This window comes from Cyclopterus lumpus, chromosome 10, assembly GCF_009769545.1.
Source record: "Cyclopterus lumpus isolate fCycLum1 chromosome 10, fCycLum1.pri, whole genome shotgun sequence".
In the NCBI taxonomy this organism is placed as follows: Eukaryota; Metazoa; Chordata; class Actinopteri; order Perciformes; family Cyclopteridae; genus Cyclopterus; species Cyclopterus lumpus.
Genome location: NC_046975.1, coordinates 10,899,358 through 10,920,684, shown reverse-complemented (window position 1 = coordinate 10,920,684; position 21,327 = coordinate 10,899,358). Strand labels below are relative to the sequence as shown.

The 21,327-nt window shown below is 40.6% G+C and overlaps 4 protein-coding genes across 4 annotated transcripts; 3 read left to right on the top strand and 1 right to left on the bottom strand.

Moving 5' to 3' along the window:
• Positions 1–300: 300 nt before the first annotated feature.
• On the top strand, positions 301–7,138 carry hspa4b (heat shock protein 4b). The gene is made up of 19 exons (XM_034543356.1): positions 301–660; positions 1,278–1,335; positions 1,567–1,707; positions 2,305–2,427; positions 2,616–2,715; positions 2,847–2,980; positions 3,078–3,322; positions 3,442–3,518; positions 3,617–3,768; positions 3,909–4,015; positions 4,127–4,260; positions 4,440–4,633; positions 4,747–4,839; positions 5,102–5,257; positions 5,357–5,482; positions 5,583–5,690; positions 5,787–5,906; positions 6,016–6,177; positions 6,597–7,138. The coding sequence occupies exons 1-19, from the start codon at positions 554–556 to the stop codon at positions 6,801–6,803; spliced, it is 2,544 nt and encodes an 847-aa protein (XP_034399247.1). The 5' UTR covers positions 301–553; the 3' UTR covers positions 6,804–7,138.
• Positions 7,139–8,062: 924 nt separating this feature from the next.
• Positions 8,063–10,646, top strand: gnpda1 (glucosamine-6-phosphate deaminase 1). The gene is made up of 7 exons (XM_034544054.1): positions 8,063–8,195; positions 8,477–8,604; positions 8,963–9,064; positions 9,154–9,336; positions 9,448–9,632; positions 9,822–9,996; positions 10,139–10,646. Exons 2-7 carry the CDS (start codon positions 8,481–8,483, stop codon positions 10,198–10,200), a joined length of 831 nt encoding a protein of 276 aa, XP_034399945.1. The 5' UTR covers positions 8,063–8,195; positions 8,477–8,480; the 3' UTR covers positions 10,201–10,646.
• A 620-nt stretch (positions 10,647–11,266) lies between these two features.
• Positions 11,267–17,809, top strand: LOC117737309 (NEDD4 family-interacting protein 1-like). Its single transcript, XM_034543171.1, has 8 exons — positions 11,267–11,660; positions 12,589–12,682; positions 14,359–14,498; positions 14,629–14,716; positions 15,103–15,227; positions 15,413–15,479; positions 15,569–15,678; positions 16,090–17,809. The coding sequence occupies exons 1-7, from the start codon at positions 11,625–11,627 to the stop codon at positions 15,673–15,675; spliced, it is 657 nt and encodes a 218-aa protein (XP_034399062.1). The 5' UTR covers positions 11,267–11,624; the 3' UTR covers positions 15,676–15,678; positions 16,090–17,809.
• A 20-nt stretch (positions 17,810–17,829) lies between these two features.
• Positions 17,830–20,974, bottom strand: fgf1a (fibroblast growth factor 1a). The gene is made up of 3 exons (XM_034543172.1): positions 20,686–20,974; positions 18,843–18,946; positions 17,830–18,642 (listed from the first exon to the last, which is right to left on the bottom strand). Exons 1-3 carry the CDS (start codon positions 20,858–20,860, stop codon positions 18,442–18,444), a joined length of 480 nt encoding a protein of 159 aa, XP_034399063.1. The 5' UTR covers positions 20,861–20,974; the 3' UTR covers positions 17,830–18,441.
• Between the last annotated feature and the right edge of the window lie 353 nt (positions 20,975–21,327).

Genomic DNA, 21,327 nt, shown 5'->3' with positions numbered 1-21,327 from the left:
ATAAATTAGGAGACCGCCTAGGTATCTGGGGGAGTGTGATGGGGATTTTTAACTATTTCTGACATCTCAAAGACTAATAGATACATTAATGTGAGTTCGGCAATGATATTCAACTTAAATGTAGGAAATGTTTTAACGGTGAGAGACTCGGGTATCCAATAAATCAAATTACATTTAAGTAATACGCATTTGCAATTATCTGCAGTGGTTCAAATAATCGTAGTGGTTGAAATTGATATAGCAACTTTGTACAAGTACAGATTTAAAGCTGCTATTGTATTTCCACGCCACTAGGGGGCGCGTGGTCGCAGCGTCTTGTGCTCCGCACTCGGACGCTATTGGTCGGTGGGACATAGAAAATTCCTGAACGCTCTCACGCATCAGCCGGCGCACCGCATGCTGCTACCCAGCTTCATGGAACAAGAACACGGGTGTCTCACCGTCCGCTGACTGAAAAAACACCGTAGCTGCTGCTGCTGTCACCGTTATCACACCCTGTTCCCGTTCTCCCGTGTAACCGCTGTACTCTACGCTGGTCCGTTAGCGCGTGAAGATGTCAGTCGTCGGGTTTGACGTCGGGTTCCTGAACTGCTATGTCGCGGTAGCCAGAGCCGGGGGGATCGAAACGGTCGCTAATGAATATAGCGATCGATGTACACCGTGAGTACAATGGGATACATTGTTGTGGGTGCTTTGTGTTGTATTGTCTGCGGACAAGAATGTGAAATTAGACCCTCTTTCCCCTCCATCAAAATATGTGGTGTAGCTACTATGCTATGTAGCAAGCTAGCTAACGGATTTCGAAACAGGAAACGGCATGTGAGTGCTAAAGCTAACGCTAGCTGAGACGGGACCGTTGTGGGTAAAAAGAAACCCGTGTACCGCGTGATGGGTCCGTTATCGTGGTGTCTTTTTACAATAATGTAATGGAGGTCATCGGAAGAAGAATAATTGACCTGCTCAGTCAGGTGATAATGTTTTTTTTGTACCCCATGCATGAATGAGCGCGTGATGGGAGGAGGCCGGATCGTGCCTGTCAAATTGCTCGATCAATCCATTGTGCTTTAATTTCCAGACCCTTAACCCACAGAAGAAACCAATACAGAAACATAGAATACCTATTTGCTAACATGAATTACATCATGACGCGAACTCGCCGTCACAGTCAAGTGCCATTTTGTTACCGGGTGAACCAACCCTATACGAAGCTGCATCTTTGTGAAACCCCCCCAAAAATGTGGTTGAAGACAGACCTGAATTATGTTTTCTGTTTTTAGAGCATGCGTTTCTTTTGGACCCCGGAATCGATCCATCGGTGCTGCTGCAAAAAGCCAGGTATGTTTCTATGGGAAGACGGTGGGCACTGGATATCTGATAATTAACCTGACAAAAGAACCTGTTATTTCCATTGCCTCGAGTATGCGCATGAACAACTGTAAGCATGAGTACATCACATCAACTGTAGCACCAACAGGGAGACAGTGTTCAAGTCAGAAATGCTAAATTGTTTTACGTGTGCATGTGTTTAATAGAGAATTGTTTGTCTTTTTTTTTTTCTCCCAACAGGTCGTCACAAACTGCAAGAACACAGTCCAAGGGTTCAAGAGGCTTCATGGCAGGGCATTTTCGGATCCCTTTGTGCAGCGCCTCAAAAACAGTTTGGTCTATGATATTGCACAAATGCCCTCAGGAACGACTGGCATCAAGGTAAGGGAAGAACGAGGGACAGTCACAGTTAAATGTATGGGCTATAATGTTTAGTAATGGCCCAGAAACACTCAATATACTTCCAATAGTCCTTGTAAATTTCTATATTGACTATAAGAGATATGTAATGATTCCTATCTCTTTTTATCATTGGGCGAGGCAACCCAGGTAATTATCAACCTGCCAAACACATTTTTGGAGGAAAGAAAGAGAACTCCTCAGGCACTCTGTCAGAGCAGTGAGACAAGTTTTTATTCAGTGGTTTATAACGATAACTAATTTCTACTTTGACAGTGACTCAATGGAACAGAGATAATAATAATAATAATAATATTTTTCTGATCTTGTAGATGATCCACACTTTATTGCACCCATGACGCAGCATGTGTGCTTTTTGAAGTCATGAAATGTCTGTCACTAGCTGACCTAAGAAAGTTTTAAATGTAGCCTTGATTCAGTGGAAATCTAATGGATTAATTGATATTTTCGGCCTATCATTCAGTCACTTGCTGTAAAGAACACTTGGTTTGAGTTGACATAGTAGGAATCATCTGGAGCAATGTAGTAATGTCCTCCATGTCTTGACTATTTTTAAAGGTGAATTACATGGAGGAAGAGAAGGTGTTCAGTATTGAACAGGTCACCGCCATGCTGCTGACCAAGCTGAAGGAGACTGCGGAGCATGCACTCAAGAAGCCTGTGGCTGACTGTGTTGTGTCTGTAAGTGTTGCATATTAAGGCACAGTTTTGGATGCTTACTTTGACAAGTAGAGGGGCAAAATATGTAATCCTTGTCAACTTAAATACTCCACACACAGGTGTTTTCACATCTGTTGTCAGGTAGGTTAATTGAAAACACCTACATGTAAAAAATAAGTCTATTTCAAATGCTTTTCTATTGTAACCAGGTTCCTTGCTACTACACGGATGCTGAGAGGAGATCAGTAGTAGATGCTGCTCAGATTGCTGGTCTCAACTGCCTGAGGCTCATGAATGAGACAACTGCAGGTCTGTACTAGTTGTTTTGGGGCAGGGCATGGGCAAGGATGGGCATGTTACTGATAGACTGCGGCTGCCAGAATGCACACTTTGACATTGATTCCAGTAGACATAATTAATGTAACTAATTTTCCTTCCAGTTGCACTGGCGTATGGAATCTATAAACAGGATCTCCCTGCTCCGGAGGAGAAGGCCAGGAATGTGGTGTTTGTGGACCTGGGCCATTCTGGATACCAGACATCAGTGTGTGCCTTTAATAAGGGCAAAGTCAAGGTGTGTGGCTAAAGCGACAAACCAAACATTCATTATCAATCAGAGGCTTTGTATCATGCCTTCAACTCTTTCTTGGCCTCTTCTTCTTGTCTATCAGGTTCTTGCTACAGCTTGTGACGCAGAGCTGGGAGGAAAGGACTTTGATGAGATGTTGGTGAGGCACTTCTGTGAGGAATTTGGCAAGAAGTACAAGATTGATGTCAAGACAAAGCCCAGGGCTCTGGTCAGGCTTTACCAGGAGTGTGAAAAACTGAAGAGAGTGATGAGTGCCAACTCCTCTGACCTGCCGCTTAACATTGAGTGCTTCATGAATGACATTGATGTCTCTGGAAAACTGAACAGGTAGACAAACAATACACAATTTGTGGCTTTTTGTAATGGTATCAATGGTTCTCAACTGCTGTGTCTTGTTTTAAAGTTACAGATTTTAAATTCATGGTCATCTTTTTTTGTTACACAAGGAGTCAGTTTGAAGTGATGTGTGCTGATATTCTTGCCCGAGTTGAGGCTCCACTGCAAAGTCTGCTGGAACAAGCCAGTGAGTATAATGTTCCCCTTTTTTATCCAATCAGTTTTAGAACTTTACTGTGTGCATGTCCTGGTTTGTATGATAATACTGTTTTTGTGTTCAATAAGAACTCAAAAAGGAAGACATCTATGCAGTAGAGATGGTGGGGGGAGCTTCCAGGATCCCATCCGTCAAAGAGAGGATCAGCAAATACTTCGGGAAGGAGTTGAACACCACACTGAATGCTGACGAAGCTGTGGCCAGAGGATGTGCCCTGCAGGTATGTGATACTTTGGTTTTAAAGATGGGCTCCACCTCCGTCACATCACACTTGAATAAGCATTGATTGGCATAAAAGGGCTTCTTTTTCAGTTTAAAAGAATAAAGATGTGTTATTGAACCCTGGGTGTGTCGCCACAGTGTGCCATCCTGTCCCCCGCCTTCAAAGTGCGTGAGTTCTCCATCACAGATGTTGTTACCTATCCCATCTCCTTGAAGTGGCATTCTGCTGCAGAAGAAGGTCTGAGGTAAAGAAAAAAGCCACATCTTTTTTATATCCACAATATGTTGTTCTCCCTTTCTGTCCTGGGCTTGATTATTTAATTTTGTAATTCTTATGGATTATTCATTTGTTCCAGTGATTGCGAGGTATTTCCTATGAACCACGCGGCACCTTTCTCCAAAGTGCTGACCTTCTACCGGAAAGAGCCATTTTCTTTAGAGGCCTACTACAATAGGACTAATGAGCTGCCCTACCCTGATCCTACTATTGGTAAGCAGCTAAAGCATCATACGGGATGTCTGACGGGAAAGAAAGACTCCAAAACAAACATTCTGTCCAGTGTTGACTCGCAAATTATTAACCCCACCTCCCAAAACTAATGGCATCAAGAGAGGCTTTAAATCAGTTTTGTCTGGTTAATTTGTGTTACGTTTTTTCCATCCCGTCAGGTCAGTTCCTGATCCAGAAGGTTATCCCGCAGGCATCTGGGGAGAGCTCCAAGGTGAAAGTCAAGGTGCGGGTGAACATCCACGGTATCTTCAGTGTGTCCAGCGCCTCCCTGGTTGAAGTGCAGAAGTCTGATGAGACGGAGGAACCCATGGAAACGGAACAGGCCAATGACAAAGATGGAGAGACACTAAGTGTATATTTTCTTTTCTTTTTTTCACACCGAGCTTCAGATTATAACGTGAACTACTATTTGAACTTATTTTTTTAGACAAAAAATGTCATGTTTTTTTTTTTTTACTCCTGCAGAGCAAGATGCAGACCGATCAGGAAGAGCAGCTGGTTCAGGGAGACGTTCAGAAAGAAGCTGAAGAGAAGACCCGCGAGAATGAGGAAATGGATGTAAGATGCTCAGCTTTTGTCCTTTTGGATTGTCTTTACAAGGAGATAGAATTGCCCACAAATTGTCAGCATAATGGCATAATACAATGCCTCTAATGGCATCCTAAATAAAGAATTGACTGTAAAAAAACTAAACTTTGATTTAATGCACTGGAATTCATAAAATTGTACAGATGTTCTAATGAACGGCTGTCATTGCATGTCTTGACCCATTTTTAATCCCACTACAATTTTTTTAAATTTTTTTTTTTACCCTTTTTAGATTACCACAGAGGAGGGTAAAGTGGAGAAGAAGTCCGACCAGCCCCCACAAGCCAAAAAGCCCAAAGTCAAAACAAAAGTGATTGAGCTTCCGATTGAAAACAGTCCACAGTGGCAGCTAGCTGATGACATGCTCAATCTATTTGTAGAAAATGAGGTAACTAAACTTTCAGCATTACAAAATCCACACATGCTTAATTACTTGATCTATTTCTGAGTGTTTAGCAGTTAGAGTCACTGATTGGAATCTCTTCAGGGTAAGATGATCATGCAGGACAAGCTGGAGAAGGAGAGAAACGACGCTAAGAATTACGTCGAGGAGTACGTGTACGAAATGAGGGAGAAGCTGCATGGGATTCTGGAGAAATTTGTCGGTGAATCTGTGAGTGACAATCATTCCCCATCATTGGAAAGTGGATCAAAAGGTAGCATCTTTTAGAATCACTGTCTTTCATTGACATGGTATGAAATTATATTTTCAGGACCGGGATATCCTGTCATTAAAGCTGGAGGATACTGAAAACTGGCTGTATGAAGATGGAGAGGACCAACCCAAACAGGTGTACATTGACAAACTGGCAGAGTTAACGGTAAGTGTGTGTGTGTGAGAGAGAGAGGGAGAGAGTGATAATGTTAGGTTGACATATCGACTTCTTTAACTGACATGGGTATTACATTTGCTGTAGAAACTTGGCCAGCCCATCAAGGAGAGGTATTCAGAGGCCGAAGAGAGACCTAAAGCATTTGAGGAGTTGGGGAAACAAATCCAGCAGTACATGAAATTTGTGGAAGCATACAAAATGAAGGTAAATCTAAATTATCTTTTCTAAAAAGAATGATGGCATTTTTATTACAAATAAAAGTAATGATGCCGGCTGTAAATATTGTTTTTGTAATTTCTCTTTTGACTTTCAGGAGGAGCAGTATGACCATTTAGATGAGGCAGATGTCAAGAAAGTGGACAAACAGACCGGCGAGGCAATGATGTGGATGAACAGCACCATGAACCAGCAAAGCAAACAGAACTTGACGGTGGATCCCGCCGTCAAAGTGAAAGACATTCAAGCAAAGACGAGGGTGAGTGTCTGCTACATCAGAGGAAAATAACACAAAGTACTTAGGAAAGTGACTAGAATGCAAGGTATTTCACATGTAAAATATAGATGTAAGTTGCTAAAGACCACTAGAATTGTCCAATTCATAGAAATTGGAGCCCCTGTTAAAGCTAAAGTAGACGTATTGGATGGTAAGCTTGACTCGTATAGCTCTCATACATTCAGCTGTTATTACTCCTTCCTGCACAGGAAATCTACCACTTTCAGTCATTATGTTAGTGTTGCAACATGAGAAGCTGAGGTCAACTATCTACCAGGAACACATGAGTAGCTCTGGTGTTTCTTTTATTTATTAGGCCAGGATCTCCGACAACTGTAGGGTTAGGGTCCTTTCTTTTAATAAAACCATGACTACATTTTATGCCCTGTGTAATTCTCCAGGAGCTGTTTTCCGCTTGCAACTTCATTGTGACCAAGCCCAAGCCCAAGGTAGAGCTTCCCAAGGAGGACGCTCCTGCAGAGCAGAATGGGTCTGTCAACGGACAGGAGAAACCCCAGGAAGAATCTGCCGACAAGGGAACGACCGAGAACACGGGCAATCCCAGCTCAGAAACCACAGGAACCAAGCCTGACATGGACCTTGATTAAAGCAGCCCAACGCCCCGCTAAGCAAAGCTGAACGGGAGCTGGTTGTTTCAGATTGAGATGCAGCCTGGGTGTATATCAGAGCAGGTAAAATGTTTCAGAAACTGCACTACACAGTAAAAGTAGGCAGGGTGATTAGCACACTGAGCCCAGCTCCTGGTGGTAACTCTGTCTGATGACATAGCATGCCCTCTCTCTTTCTGGATAACATAAATCAAAAGCCAGCCGCAATAAGCCTGTTTTGACAATGAGCGCTGTACACATAATGGTATTTATTTCTGTTGTGTGCCCTGTAAGTGTTCTGGTCTGTGTCACAATATGGTTTTAATAAAGTTATTGAAAATCACATGTACTATCTTTCTTACTTTGACCAAATATTCCCACAGCTTCACAAAGGCATTGCTTATGTCCCACAAGGGTCTAGATGGGGTGTAGATGGCATGAGCAGAAGTTTACATTATGACTGATTGTGATGTGTTTTTAGTCTTCACATCTAGAACATGATTGTGCTTTTCAGCAAATATTGGTAACGTTACAACTCTTGGTTTTCTTCAATCAATTCCAATCTCAATTGATTAAAGTGAAATGACGTAATGCTTGATCATGGGCCAAATATGAAACTGATAAGGTGATGACGTTGAGTTAGACTTTTCTTCAGTCACGTACCAACTACTGTTAATGTTCTGCTCCAGTCTAATTTCCATCATAAAAACTCTTTGGTTCAATGTCATTCTCGCTCTAATCATACTTAAAAATAATAATTCTTTATTCAACAATTGCAAAAAATTAAACTAACATGCCAGGGGGGCAACCACAGAGTATAAAAAATAGACAGAAAATAATAAATAACTAGAAGCATAAGGCTTAAACTCTGATTGTATAATTACATACATCATTGGCAATGCATGCCGTTACTGTTCTCATGGCCTTTTTGTTGGAACAGTGTTTAAGAGTTTTTAGATACATTTCAAACTTTTGTAAAAACAAAAACACACACAATGTGTCTTTGGCTTGTAAACTTACACTTCTGAATATATAATTTTGAAAAAAATTATTACATTTATGCTACACGCCCTTTCCTCAAAATGTCTGTCATAGCTAAATAATCCAAATATCCGATGTTACTAGAATAATGCAACATCCTTGTACAAATCATCGCTCATACATTGTGAGACATTTCCCCATAACTTGCTCTAATCATGCATGTCGCTCAGAGTCACAGTGAAGAAAGACTTTGAGCATAAATGTCTCAACTCGAAGCAGCTCCTTATCGAGCTCGCGAGCTGATGTTCCGTCAACGTCACCTCCGCAGTGGACGCTCCGCATCCTCCAGCAGGAGTCACATGATCCGTCCGCTTTCTGCCCGCCGCCAGTGAAAGACACAGACGCTCCAAGGTAAAGTAAACCATTACAAAGTTATAATTTTGATCGGGTATTGTTCCGGCACTTAACGCGACCGTAAAAGTTTGTTTTGGTCACAGTCCGCAAAGATGACTTTTCTGCCCCTTGTCGATCAACCTCTCTGCATTCTCGGTGACTTCCTTTTACTGTCCCCGGATGGTATAAACCCCTCGATGAGTCTAAAGTCTGATTGAGGCGCGTCCTGTCCGGTTTACTTCGAGGTTGAACTCCTTCAGAGAGCGACCCGTTCCTCTGCTTTTTGTGCGTCTCTCCAGGACGATGAAGCTGATCATCCTCAACGACTACGACCAGGCCAGCGAGTGGGCTGCGAAGTACATTCGAAACAAGATTTTATTGTTCAGACCTGGACCCGACAGATATCTCACCCTGGGGCTTCCCACAGGTGAGTCAGACCTGGCAATTTGTTCAAGAATGTACTTGGCTTTAACACGTGAATACGTGAATGGAAACATGGAAATGTGTGTGTTCACGTATTATTAAAAATGTGTCCTGCAGAAAGTTAAAATAGTGTTGCATGGACCTGTAAACACGGTCTAAATGTTTTAGCTTGTCTTCTCCATGCACATTTTAAGTTTAAAATCAAACAATATATAATATGTTGTGACATACATGCACTTTAGATATTGCAAAAAGCCAGTACAGCCAAATTAATCTGGTGAATAACAACATCGAAGTGTAAGAAGAGGAAACTAAAAGAATCAAGTATGCATAAGTACGGTACTTTTCAACTCTGTCTTCAGGAAGCACCCCCATGGGTTGTTACAAGAAACTAATTGAGTACTACAAGATGGGCCAAATCTCATTCCAGTATGTCAAAACGTTCAACATGGATGAATATGTGGGTAAGTCTCTCTCTCCACACACGTAATGCATTGGGGAATTATTTAAAGCTGTGATCTTGCATAAGAAACTGCCATTAAATCCTGTGTAGGACTCCCCAGAGATCACCCTGAGAGCTACCACTCCTTCATGTGGAATCACTTGTTCAAGCACATCGACATAAAAGCAGAGAACACACACATCCTAGATGGCAACGCTGCTGACCTGCAAGTAGAGTGCGCGGCCTTTGAGGAAAAGATCACAGCTGCTGGCGGGATCGAGCTCTTTGTCGGAGGTCAGCAGGTCACATGGTGATCATGAATGTGGCATAACTGCACATTTACAGATTTCACATTCTGGTATCAAGTAGTGACAGAAATTCAAAATACTCCCCCTGTCCTGTCAGGTATTGGACCAGATGGCCACATTGCCTTCAATGAGCCTGGTTCAAGCCTGGTTTCCAGGACCAGGGTGAAGACCCTGGCAAAGGACACCATCATGGCTAATGCTCGATTCTTTAATGGAGATCTGTCCAAGGTGCCCACCATGTCACTGACTGTGGGAGTGGGCACAGTCATGGAGGCAAAGGAGGTTAGAAGCTTAGAAGATTTAACATACCATTTGTTATGAACAGCCATTTTCTGTCAGAATCATGAGTTTGCAGTACAGTGCATTGCTCAACAACCTTGTTATCTTCCTGGTGATAAAAACAAGCATCAATTGCAGGTTGCTCTTGCTCAATCACATAGGCCACAGGTCACATTTTCAATTTCTTCTCAGGTCATGATTATCATCACTGGAGCACACAAGGCGTTTGCTTTATACAAAGCTATAGAGGAAGGTGTGAATCACATGTGGACAGTGTCTGCTTTCCAGCAGCACCCGCAGACAGTTTTTGTCTGCGATGAAGACGCCACCCTGGAACTGCGGGTCAAAACTGTAAAGTACTTCAAAGGTGAGACTAAATGACAAAGCCACAGTGGGTTGTAATTTATTAAAAGTGAAATATAGGAGTTTAAGCAGTTTGCATTAAGCCTGCATATTTGCAATGAAGGCACTATTCACAGAAAATATTCTAATTCTTGCTCTTTCCTTAGGGATGATGCATGTCCACAACAAGCTGGTGGAGCCACCTCCCTCTCTGTCAAAGAAGAACTGAGGATATCTTGTCCAAACTCTGTTGATCCATGAGGCATTATTGGGGGCAGTTTAGCCCCAAATCAAAAAGACATATGTCCCCTCTTATCCCTTAAGCTGCGCTATTTATTAATAGGTCTAACATTAATTATCTTGAGTAACCGGGTCATGATTTCTGGAATAAGAGCCCAGTGTCATGTAGTCCAAAACTAGCTAACTCAAAACAATGTTGATAATAAAACATATGTGTTTTTGTTTTTGGGTTTGTACTGTCCCTGTAACACTCCAATGATTCTTTTTTCTTCTGATGGAGATGGTGAACATCAAGCAGGGCTTGGAGTTGACCTCAACTAAATCTTGTCGAAATAATCAAGTGCTTATTGTGCAGGATATTCAGGTTTTCATGTGTTTGTTCATATAGCTTTGCTTCTCATTTGCTCTTTTTAATAAAGTGCATTTGATTGTTAATCTTTGTATCTCTGCGATTGTGGATAGTGTGGTATTCAGTCTGTTTAAATGTCATGTCACATGACAATAGGAACAACTAGTGTGGCCTTTAAGTACTCCTTGTACGTGTTCTTTTCCAGATCTGTACTAGAATAAATGGTCCTTTAACTTAAAACTAAATACATTTACTCAGACAAATACTACACTTATGTACATTTTCAAGGTTCTTCTTTTTTATTGGAGCTTTATGATTTTGTTGTACTTCTTTAGGCTCTTCAAGCACAGAGTAATATCCCACTACATTTCAGAGGCACATGTTGTTTTTACTCTACAACAATTATCTGACAGGTATAGTTCTTGGTTACTTGACTGTGAAATATTTTATAAAGAAATCCTATGATCATCTCACACAATATGATGCATTGTTCATAAATTAATTACCGAATAATAAATATATTTCTACACAAGCTACAGGGAGTTCTTGTTTTTTTAAAACACTTTTTATACTTGAAGTACCTGGTGTGGACATATATCTCACCTGAAGTACATTGAACTAATGATAAACATTGTAATATATCATTGTTACTTGTGACTGACTGAAAGTTACATTGTGGTATTGCAACTTGTATACGAATATTACTACAGTACATGAAGGCACCATCGGACAAATATGGCGAAGGCATAACCCGCCCTCCTCTTACTCTGACTGGCTTACCCCGACATTCTTGCCCTAACCTTTACCAATAACACACCTCATGCACTGACCTAACCAACAAATGACGAGAGGTTGCTATCCAATCAGAGTCAGAGTAGGGCGGGTCCTGACTTCGCCATAGTAGCAACGTCCGGGCTTCAAGATCGGAGGGGATAAGGAAGGAGATGGCCGACTAGGAGGCAACCATACCATTGCTACTGAATTGGCGAGATTCCTTTTACTCAACACATCTTCACAGTTGAAGTAGCAGGAGGACGTTTCAAACATTTTGATCCTCTTCCACAATGGCAGAACAAAATGGCAACGTTAGATATCAAGAGGTACGTAACAGTTTGCTGGCACCGTAAAATGCAGTTAGCTCGCAGCTTCCGCTAGCGGCTGCCCTGTTAGCTAACAGTAACATTAGCTAGTCAACATTAGTCACTGAGAGGAAAACAACCAGCTCAACCGACATTTGTTAAGGGGCGGGCCCGAGTTGGCCATACATATCTTCAGATTACATTAACCCTTTTATCACACTGAAATACACTATACAATGATTCATTTCTACGCATATAATTTGAAGCGTGTGTGCCGCTTAGTAAGTTCATGTTAACTCATAACGTTAGCAAGTGTTGGCTGGTAAAATCTAAATGCTGTGTAGTTTCACTTTGTCTAGCCTGGATCCGAGACCAGGTGAACCGTCTACTCCAGAGAAAATACTAATGTTTGCAGACATGTTTATTATAACTACTTGTTACACAGTGTATTAAACACGTGCAGCATCAGTGATACTGGTTACTTTCTTACTCTAGAGTAGTTGGCACAGTTTTAGGATGTTTCCCTAAAGCACTACTCTTTTGTGCTTGTTCAGTACCGGCCTTTGGTAGACATGGGTTGTGCAATCTACATACATTGACGTAGAGTTGGACAATGAGTATAACATCTTCTTGTTAAATTGTTATACAGGCAACTGGGATTTAAAATGTGACAGTTTACAGATTAAATAACATGATATTGTTATTTTTTGGCATAATTAAATGTGTGAAAAACAAGGAATATCCTCACATTGATGATGTGTTTCTGCTCATTGATTTGCAACATTGTCTGTAATGCCTAATAAAATGTAAAGCTTACAAGGATAGCTACCATGGTACGAACAGTATGGCAAGAGTCTAACAAATGTCTGTTTCTTTGTCATATCCACCAATAACAGTTTTCTAGATCTTGCCATTTAAGATGTGTTGTCGTTTATTAACATTTCTTCAGCTGGTGAATGAGGAGGAACCGTCCCTGCCATCACAGGAGGGTCCTGCCCAGGATGCACCTCCACCCTACAGCAGCATTGCTGCAGCAAATGCAGGTTAGGAACCTTCACATCTCCATTACACTCAGCCAATTAACTCGGAACAAACACCATTTACAAGTGGGAATAAAATTGAAATCAATAAATATCATTGCCAGTACATACTAAAACTCTATGTCTTGCATTCAAACGTAAGTAAATAAAAGTATAGATGCAATGAAATGGGTCTCAGAAGCAAAAGTAAACCTCATAATAGTTCTTTCCACAGTCACATTATTTTCACAAAGTATGAACCTTCTCTGATTGCTATGGCTTGCATTTGAGCAGAACCAAGGCAAATCATATATGATCAGTCTCAACTGTATGGAGTATTAATGTTAAAGCTGTTTCAACAACTGCCGCTGACTTTTCTAAACTCCAAACAGGGCCTCAAATTATATAAATTCATCATGTGTTTTGCATCCTGAATCTTGTTGAGCAAAGTAAAACCAGCCAGCAGATAAACAAGGATAAATATACAGTATTCCCCACTGAAATCTCACAAATGAATTAAGGTACCAATGCTTCATAACTTGTGTACTGAACTACAGTACTGAGTAAATGTACATGGTTGGTTTAATCTTCTGCTCTAGCTTGTCCAGCACTGTTAGCCTTGGAATGAATAATGCAGAGGGGCGAAAAGCTTTTGTGCAAGGCCTTTTAGAAAGGCCTGATGGTTGTAATCTCACTTCTTAAGGGGGCATAGGTCAACACATTGCATAAGTGGGTGTAGCTGTGGGTTCTTCTTGGGTGAGTATATTGATCTCGTCCAATGCTGTATGTTTGAACAACCCAAAGGAGATTTCTGGATATCTGCCAAATGACCCAGATAAAAGTCTTGGCTTACATGTGACCGAGCATAAACAGTAATGGATACAGATACTACTAATGGCTTTCTTCCTGCTGTAACTCATCCCTGTTCTGGTTTTTTAACTCTCTGCTGCTTTTCTTTTTGGAGGAAATTAAACTAGATTCTTGTCTGTCAGCAATCAAACAAACCTTCGTAACAACAGTCAATGTTGTATAGTTTCAGTTCTGCAGTTATCTGCATTCTTGGATACACATTTAATGTTAGAATCAAAATCTTCTGACGTAAAAAATGTAATGATCTATGTTTTTATTTGTGTCTGTCGGTTAGTAGAAAAAACAGATACAAGTTGGTGATAAATGTTTATTTTGCCTCTGAATATGTGCCAACATTACAAATAATAGGAAAACACTTGTTTTATCATTTGCTACTAAAATTGTTAATTTTGAATTGATATATTGTTTCTAAATCCAGCTTTATAGTTAGGGTGATGAAACACTAACATTGACGATGTTCTCAAAACTCTAAAATCAGGTTTGTTGGATCAAATCACAGTTAACGGGGAAAATGCCATCTAACTGTAATGAATGTTCCCATCCTAAATATTGTAATTATATTCATGTACCTGGTCAGTTGATAACATTTCCTCATATCGTTCCCAATGAGATGAAACAACTTCACAAAAACAATGTAAAGTTGTTCAAAGTGTAAAAAGTTAGCGATGTAGCTTAGATGAAAGCCCAATCTATAATAAATCAATGCGAAAGCTCCTGAAAAGGATTTCTCTTGTACAATGTAATCTGTACGCTCAGGATTTTATTAATCATGTATATAAAAAACAAGACATGTACTTGGGTGTATTGTAATTAGCTTGATGCCTCCACAGCTTTCTTTGAATACAAGGAAGATGGAGGAAGATTTCCAAATCCTCCATCCTACAGTGTTGCCACCACTTTGCCCTCCTATGATGAAGCTGAGAGAAGCAAAGAAGAGGCAGTCATCCCCCTGGTCGCTGGAAGAGTCACGGTAGGGTGATCATTTTCAAATGTGTAGAAATATACAGTTTCATGTTTGAATACAAGCAAAACATCAACACAAATTGAAGCTAAAGATGAATTCATGCAATATGTCTACACATTTCTTGCTGTTTGTGCAGGAGGACGACTTTGTGGCCAGGGATGACTTTGAAGACGCTGACCAGCTGCGAATAGGAAATGACGGCATCTTCATGCTCACTTTCTTCAGTAAGAACTTGTTCAGTGTTTCAGCACTTGACCAGTGTAAACTGACTTGCACAGAGCCGTCTTGTAATGAGACTAGTTATGTATAATATATTTGTAGAAATCTGGTCCGTAAACATGAAAAAGATGCACTCGTTGTGTAGTTTCTCTTGAATAAAGGCCCTGGGATACCGCTTTCCAAATTGAATTTGGCATATTCACAAAGGCTGTCACATGATGTGCTGTGTACACTCGCTGCATACGTTTGTCTTAGTAAAGTATTGAGGAGGAGAAGTGTGTCAGCCAGTTAGATGACTTCAAAAAAACTAAATACTTCTTGGATTACAAATCTCCCAGTTTCTATTGGTCATGCTTTGAAAATGACTTGTTTTATTATATTTCATCACCAGTGGCATTCCTCTTCAACTGGATTGGCTTCTTCTTGTCGTTCTGTTTGACCACATCAGCCGCCGGCCGATATGGGGCCATCTCTGGCTTCGGTCTGTCCCTCATCAAATGGGTTCTCATTGTCAGGGTAAGAGCTATTAAGTGAATATTCACCGAAAACCAGTTTGGCTATTAGCTGTTTGATGTTGTGACGGTGCAGGTATTTTCTGTATGACTTGAACTCTGAAAATGGTCTCCGATAACTTCCTAGGATCACGTCTTGAGGTTCTGTGCACACCTTCTAACAGGTTGTTCTTCTTTCATGTCTTCCAGTTTTCCACCTACTTCCCCGGTTACTTTGATGGACAGTACTGGTTGTGGTGGGTGTTCCTGGCCGTGGGTAAGTGAGAGACATTACTTAATTGTATTTCCCACGATTACCTTTTTAGGTAATTGTATTATGTGGCATATCTTTTCTTTGCCCTGCAGGCTTCATGCTGTTCATCAGAGGCTTTGTTAACTACTCTCGAGTGCGTAAACTGGCTGATCCCACCTATGCCACTCTTCCCCGAACGAGGGTGCTCTTTATCTATTAAGAGGTAAGGTGTATTTTTTTGGCCACACTCATCATGGTTTGTCTTTGGAGACATTAACATGCACTCCAGTTACAGTGAGTGATGAGATCAAGGCAACGATGGGATTAAACTGTTCTCTTGTTTACCTACTACCCCCCGCCCCCAAGTACTCTTTCTTTGGTAAATAAGTCACTCAAATCTCTAATGGAGCATTAGGCCTTTGAGTTGCATTGTGGGTACGGTGCCATGGTTTTGACAAGGAAGAAAAATGCATGGAATTCGAAAAATAAGCTCTCTGGTTCTGCAGCGTCATTTTGTTTCTTCTCTCTCTTCAATCCGACGATGTTAAAATGTGGAATTGATCTGTTTGTGGGTCCGTTTCAGACATAATACTTCTAGACTTGATTTGTTAATTTTCCCTTCACCTAAATCCAGGATATCAGATGTGGCAGAACTGGACGTGACCAACAAAAGCAGTAACTCTGAAGACTTTCAAATTTGATGTGAAGGCATTTAACCAGAAGTCAGCCAGACCAGTTCTAGATGAAGACAACTCTCAATAAGATATTCAGGAAATATATCACTTGTTTTATTTTGTTTTGAAACTTTATTAATGTAAAACGGTTAACAGTAATATTCCCTTGATGTACTCATTAGTGGCGAATGTTAAGTGCTATTTACATTTGTCTATATTGTATAAGTAATGCCTTATATCATTTGATGGTAGCGTATGAGCATGCATCTGCCCTTAAGGTCAATAAATAGGGAACGTCTTATGTTGGTGACACTTGAAGCCAACAGGAGTCAATACAACAGGTATGTTTGCCACAGCATGCAACACTCTTTGTAATCTGCACTAATCCTAATTTTATCGTGACTACTATAGGCTGTATTTAGATACCACATACACTTAAAAAGCAAGCTTCCATTGGGCTGTAAATGCTCTTCTACCACATCTTTCACTCACCTGTTGGCTTTAATTAGTGTTGCCCTTTTCTTTTTTTCCAAAAGGGGGCAGTGTTTGCTGCTTTTAACTCGTGATAATCGGTTTAGTAAGGGCATGGTCATATTAAAACAAACATGCTTGTGAATCAAACAGTGTCGGTAGAGCACATTAAAATTACATCCGTGTATCAGAACTTGTGATTTGCCTGTTAGATATTTTGTTGTACATTAAATCAGGTAAACTACTATCCCGTGAAATGTAATTTAGGTTACAAATATGATTTTAGAGGATCCAGTGTGAGCTTTTCATAATGAACCAGCCAGAAACCAGATGACCGTAAATGGTAAAGTGACAAACGCTGCAGCCTCAAGTGTCGACAGGGAAGGGGTGCAGAGTTTTTGGACAGTGGCATCAACCAAGAGGATTTCTTTCTAGGCGTATCGGCACATTTTCTGGTTCATGTCCTCAAAAAGCTCAGTTAGATGTAACCGCCTGATCTTTCCATGCCTCTTCCGTGAGTCAGTGGTGTTGGCATTCATTCATTGTCAGTGTTTCTGCTGTTAATGATCTCACGCAGACATTTGGATCAAATTATCTAAGAGTATAAAATTACCAGGCAGGTTTATGCCTTGAGATTTAATTGACAGACAGGAAAGGGATCTCTGTTTTCTTTCTTTTCTTTTTGTTGAAAATGATTACGGTGTAAGTTGTTAGCTATGTTGTGGGTATTTAAAACTATATCAAAGAATGTTGCATGCAGGTGCACATCTAGAAACGTAGCCAATAAAACCCAGAGGACGTTCACAGACATAAAACAAGGAGCAACTGACCCAGTGGTTTCTGTTTGTATTGTGCGGGAAACGTTATGTAAGGATAATACAGTTTTTCATGATTTAACAACTATCAATGGAAGGAGTTCATGTAGAATTTAGTCTGTTGCCTAATAAGTTAACTTCATTCTCCTGCCATGGCTTTGATAAACACCCATTATGCTTATTTCTATGTGATTTAGAGCTACAACCTTGAGGTTTTGTGGTTATGAAGCTGTACAGAAAACATTTAGTGTTAAATAAATGTCACTTTTAATGTTTGAATTGTTCTGGATTGTATTACATACAAGATTATATTATTTACAGGTCAGTATTGTGGCACTTATTTATTTGGTGTGGAAAGGGCATGGAAATTAAAGTGGCTCAAGATCGCAACACAGTGGCTGCTTTTATGTCTCTTTAATGGTGCACTGGGTCATTTTACACATTGGTGGAAGCACAGTGGACCTGCTGCTGGAACGTGAGCAGCTCAAGAGCCTTATAGTTCATATATTTAATATTCAGTCTCTTCTAATCTGCCGAAGCATGACTCCTCCAGAGCAAAGCATTGGTTGCAGAAAAGTAAAACTAGAGAGTACTTGAAACGCATGACTTCCAACAACATTCTCAATTAATTAGGTATACAATGTAATCGTCAGTGCAATATTTGATGGTCTAGACAACTTTAATAACAATCTAGGTCACTACACATGTATAACCTAATCATTCAACATGCCCCTCAGTCCGAGAACCACTATTTCAGACGTAATCTTTCAAATCAGTACCTAAGTTTATTATCCTGTGTTCTTGTTGGCCCTTTTTCTTCTGTGCAACAAGCAGACCTGCTTCCAGCTACAATGGGATGCTGTGTTAGTGGAGCTCTGATGGAAGCTGGTCCTCGCCCTAATAAGTATGCATTAGATTAATCTTTAGAAATACTCGCCAGTTCATCAACCATATTCACACAACTTATTCATTGTGATATAGCATTCATTTAGATTGAGGTATCGCTGTGTGATGAGCCGCTCGTCTTCACTCTCTGGAGTCGCTCAGCTGTCGGGGCAGAAAGAAGATGGCCTTCTGTCCGATGTGAGTTCTTGGACCCAGTTTAGGTCTTCCGTTCTTTTTCAGCGCTACATACCAGTTCCTGACCTGATATTTCTGACTTACATATGTGTTGTAGTGGTTCTCCTCCAGCTTCTCCAGAAAGTAACATTCATCGGTCACTGTGTGCTGAGATGTGAACACACACAACATAATACAATATAAGAACAGCTGATAGCATTTTTTTTAGGGGGTTTAAGTGGTTTGGTTTGAGATAAAAAGTTTAATCATTAACAACATATTTCATGGAGCATTCATTGACATTTGCCTGCATCGTTAAGTTGAATTTACTGATTTACTGTCATAACATCACCAGGTCTGATACTCACTGAACTGTACAATCGGCCCTCGTCATTCATGGCCAAATATCGCCCGGTTTCTGTTCCTTGGACAACCACGACACCTCTATCCACAGCTTTGAGCTTTAATACAGCTGGAAGAAGAAAATATTGTGAAAATGAATAACACCGACATCTGATCCAACTATTTAAAATCCTTTTTCTTGTGCTGAACGGCCAAATAAATGATAGCCAGTGCAGAGTCTCATGATCATGAATGGTGCAGAAATACATTTGAGAGGATATGATAAGAGTCGAACCAGGCAGTTACCATCACCATGGCAACATCTGACTGATGCCAGACCGACACTGGTGACTGAGATGAGCTAATTAGTGCATTGCTGTGTACATTTTCAGGCTTTTGTCTTATATTGCCAGCAAAAATGTTTTAAACAATCTTTAATACATTAACAATATTTTTTGTAATTTATTTTAAAGCCAGCAACAGTACTGAATGTCTTCAAATGGTTTGGATAGAACATTTGAGCATAAAGGTCCTTGCCCCAGCAGCCATTTGGACGTGTCACAGGGTCAACGTAGATTATGGTCCCATTCTATGGAGGGTGTGACACATTCCAGTGAGCCAGCATACACAATGCCAACAATTAATGTTCCCAATTACACCTGTGTTTGCTCTGCAATGACCTGCTGGGAGAAAGGCCACACCAGTTTCAGCTTCCCATCATTGTGCTGCAGTAATGAGTCCTAAAACACCGAAATGAATCAGCATGTTTGCTCAGTCAATTTTAAAAAAAATTTTAAATTAAATACGTCAGTATATACCCCTCTTATTAATTTTTAATCTTTTAAGTTTTGCAAAAAAATCAGCTTGCCACAAAAGTAACATTTTATTTGCCACAAAATGTATTTTCTGCCAGACTCCTGAATATAATGTGAAAGAAACCTTTGGCTTTTTGTTGAGGGAACCTGTGCAACACTTACTTCTATGGATAGTATAAATTAAAACAGTGGTTCTCAAATGGGGGTACGTGAGATTTAATATATACATTTAAAATCAGCCTCCATTCCCAAATCCTTTAAATATAATTCACATGGGGTACATTACTGAAAAAAGGTTGAGAACCGCTGATCTAAATACATCATACCTGCAGCCCTCTCGTGATCTGTCTGACCAATCAATCCGTTTTATTTTACGTGTTCATTTGATAATGAAAAGAGAACTGCTAATGAACCAGAGTAAGCCTAAACAGCTCATTTCCGTCTGTTGTCCCTGAAGATATAAAACACAAATGAAATATCTCAGAATTCAAATACAAAATAATAATAGATGTTCACAAAATATCACAGTAAATAATGCCAAGTAAAAGGACAGACACAATTAGACAACTAATTGTGCCATGTTTGTGTCATGACGTTTAATATATTATATAAAGGTCATGCCACTCACACATTATTGAGAAGGCCCATATATTTAGATTTCTTATAATCGCAATGATCTCCCCTGTTCTCTGGACTATTTACCAATCAAGAGCGGAACGATTGGTCTTCTAGAAAATACATATTCCCAAATGGGCCATAAACCTCTGAATTAGAGACCTCCATGTGTCCTAGTTCTGTATATAATGTGTGGTTTTTACGTGCATATATTCAGCTTTCATTCCAGTTTATCGCAGGTCTCTGCTACCAAATGATATTTAGCATTTTATTCCTCCAGCACTGAGTTCATTCAACATTATTTAAAACAGAACTTATCTTTTCAAAGCCTAAAATGAGCTGCATATTCATTTAAAATGTCAGCAACATGGCTTCCATATCCCCCCCCTAGAATAAGTTAAGGGCGAAAGGAAGTGAGCGCGTCATGCTGCAGCCTTACTGTGAGCGTCCCCTTCCTCCCTCTGGCCCTGCACCGTCCCGTCGGGGAGCATCTGGAGGTGATGTCCGCCATTCATGCAGTACAGCCGCGTCCGCCGCCTGAAGTCTCCCAGCGGGCCGCCGTCCACCACCTGCTCCTCCTCCTCCTCCGACGCGAACATCTCCGCGTCCGTCATCCCGCTCAGAGGACGCGCAGCTGTGTAATCAACGGGAAGGTTTCTGGAAGACTTTTATATTTTGTATGCGGAGAATCAGCGGGCTCGGTCCCCTGCAGTGGTCAGGTGTTTACATGCTCGTGAACGAGCGCAGAGATCACACATGCCGCTCGATGCGCGTCCCCGACTCCTGGACTCAACCTCTATGGGACCATAACATGAAGATCACTGACCATCACAGACCACAGTCATAGTAATGTGCTATGATTTTAGCGTGTTTCGTTTATTTAATAGCTTCTAAGTCATCATTGAGGCCATAATAACAGACCGTTATGATCATAAATAGGGCTTAGTTATCATTTTAGTAGAGGTGGAGAAAGTACTCTGATACTGTTCCAATGTATACTGTAAATATGGCTGGGTAGTTGTATCTAGAAAAATGCATATTATATCAACAATTTGACCCGATGTGCTTGAACACATTGAAC

Coding starts and splice junctions, on each gene's coding strand:
- hspa4b (XM_034543356.1), top strand. CDS start 554: ATGTCAGTCGTCGGGTTTGACGTCGGGTTCCTGAACTGCTATGTCGCG. Junction 4,016..4,126: donor GCTGCAGAAGAAGGTCTGAG/GTAAAGAAAAAA, acceptor CATTTGTTCCAG/TGATTGCGAGGTATTTCCTA. Junction 4,261..4,439: donor CTACCCTGATCCTACTATTG/GTAAGCAGCTAA, acceptor CCATCCCGTCAG/GTCAGTTCCTGATCCAGAAG.
- gnpda1 (XM_034544054.1), top strand. CDS start 8,481: ATGAAGCTGATCATCCTCAACGACTACGACCAGGCCAGCGAGTGGGCT. Junction 9,065..9,153: donor CAACATGGATGAATATGTGG/GTAAGTCTCTCT, acceptor AATCCTGTGTAG/GACTCCCCAGAGATCACCCT. Junction 9,337..9,447: donor GATCGAGCTCTTTGTCGGAG/GTCAGCAGGTCA, acceptor CTGTCCTGTCAG/GTATTGGACCAGATGGCCAC.
- LOC117737309 (XM_034543171.1), top strand. CDS start 11,625: ATGGCAGAACAAAATGGCAACGTTAGATATCAAGAG. Junction 12,683..14,358: donor CATTGCTGCAGCAAATGCAG/GTTAGGAACCTT, acceptor ATGCCTCCACAG/CTTTCTTTGAATACAAGGAA. Junction 14,717..15,102: donor CTTCATGCTCACTTTCTTCA/GTAAGAACTTGT, acceptor TTTCATCACCAG/TGGCATTCCTCTTCAACTGG.
- fgf1a (XM_034543172.1), bottom strand. CDS start 20,860: ATGACGGACGCGGAGATGTTCGCGTCGGAGGAGGAGGAGGAGCAGGTG. Junction 18,947..20,685: donor GGAGGAAGGGGACGCTCACA/GTAAGGCTGCAG, acceptor TTCTTCTTCCAG/CTGTATTAAAGCTCAAAGCT. Junction 18,643..18,842: donor AGGGCCGATTGTACAGTTCA/GTGAGTATCAGA, acceptor TTCACATCTCAG/CACACAGTGACCGATGAATG.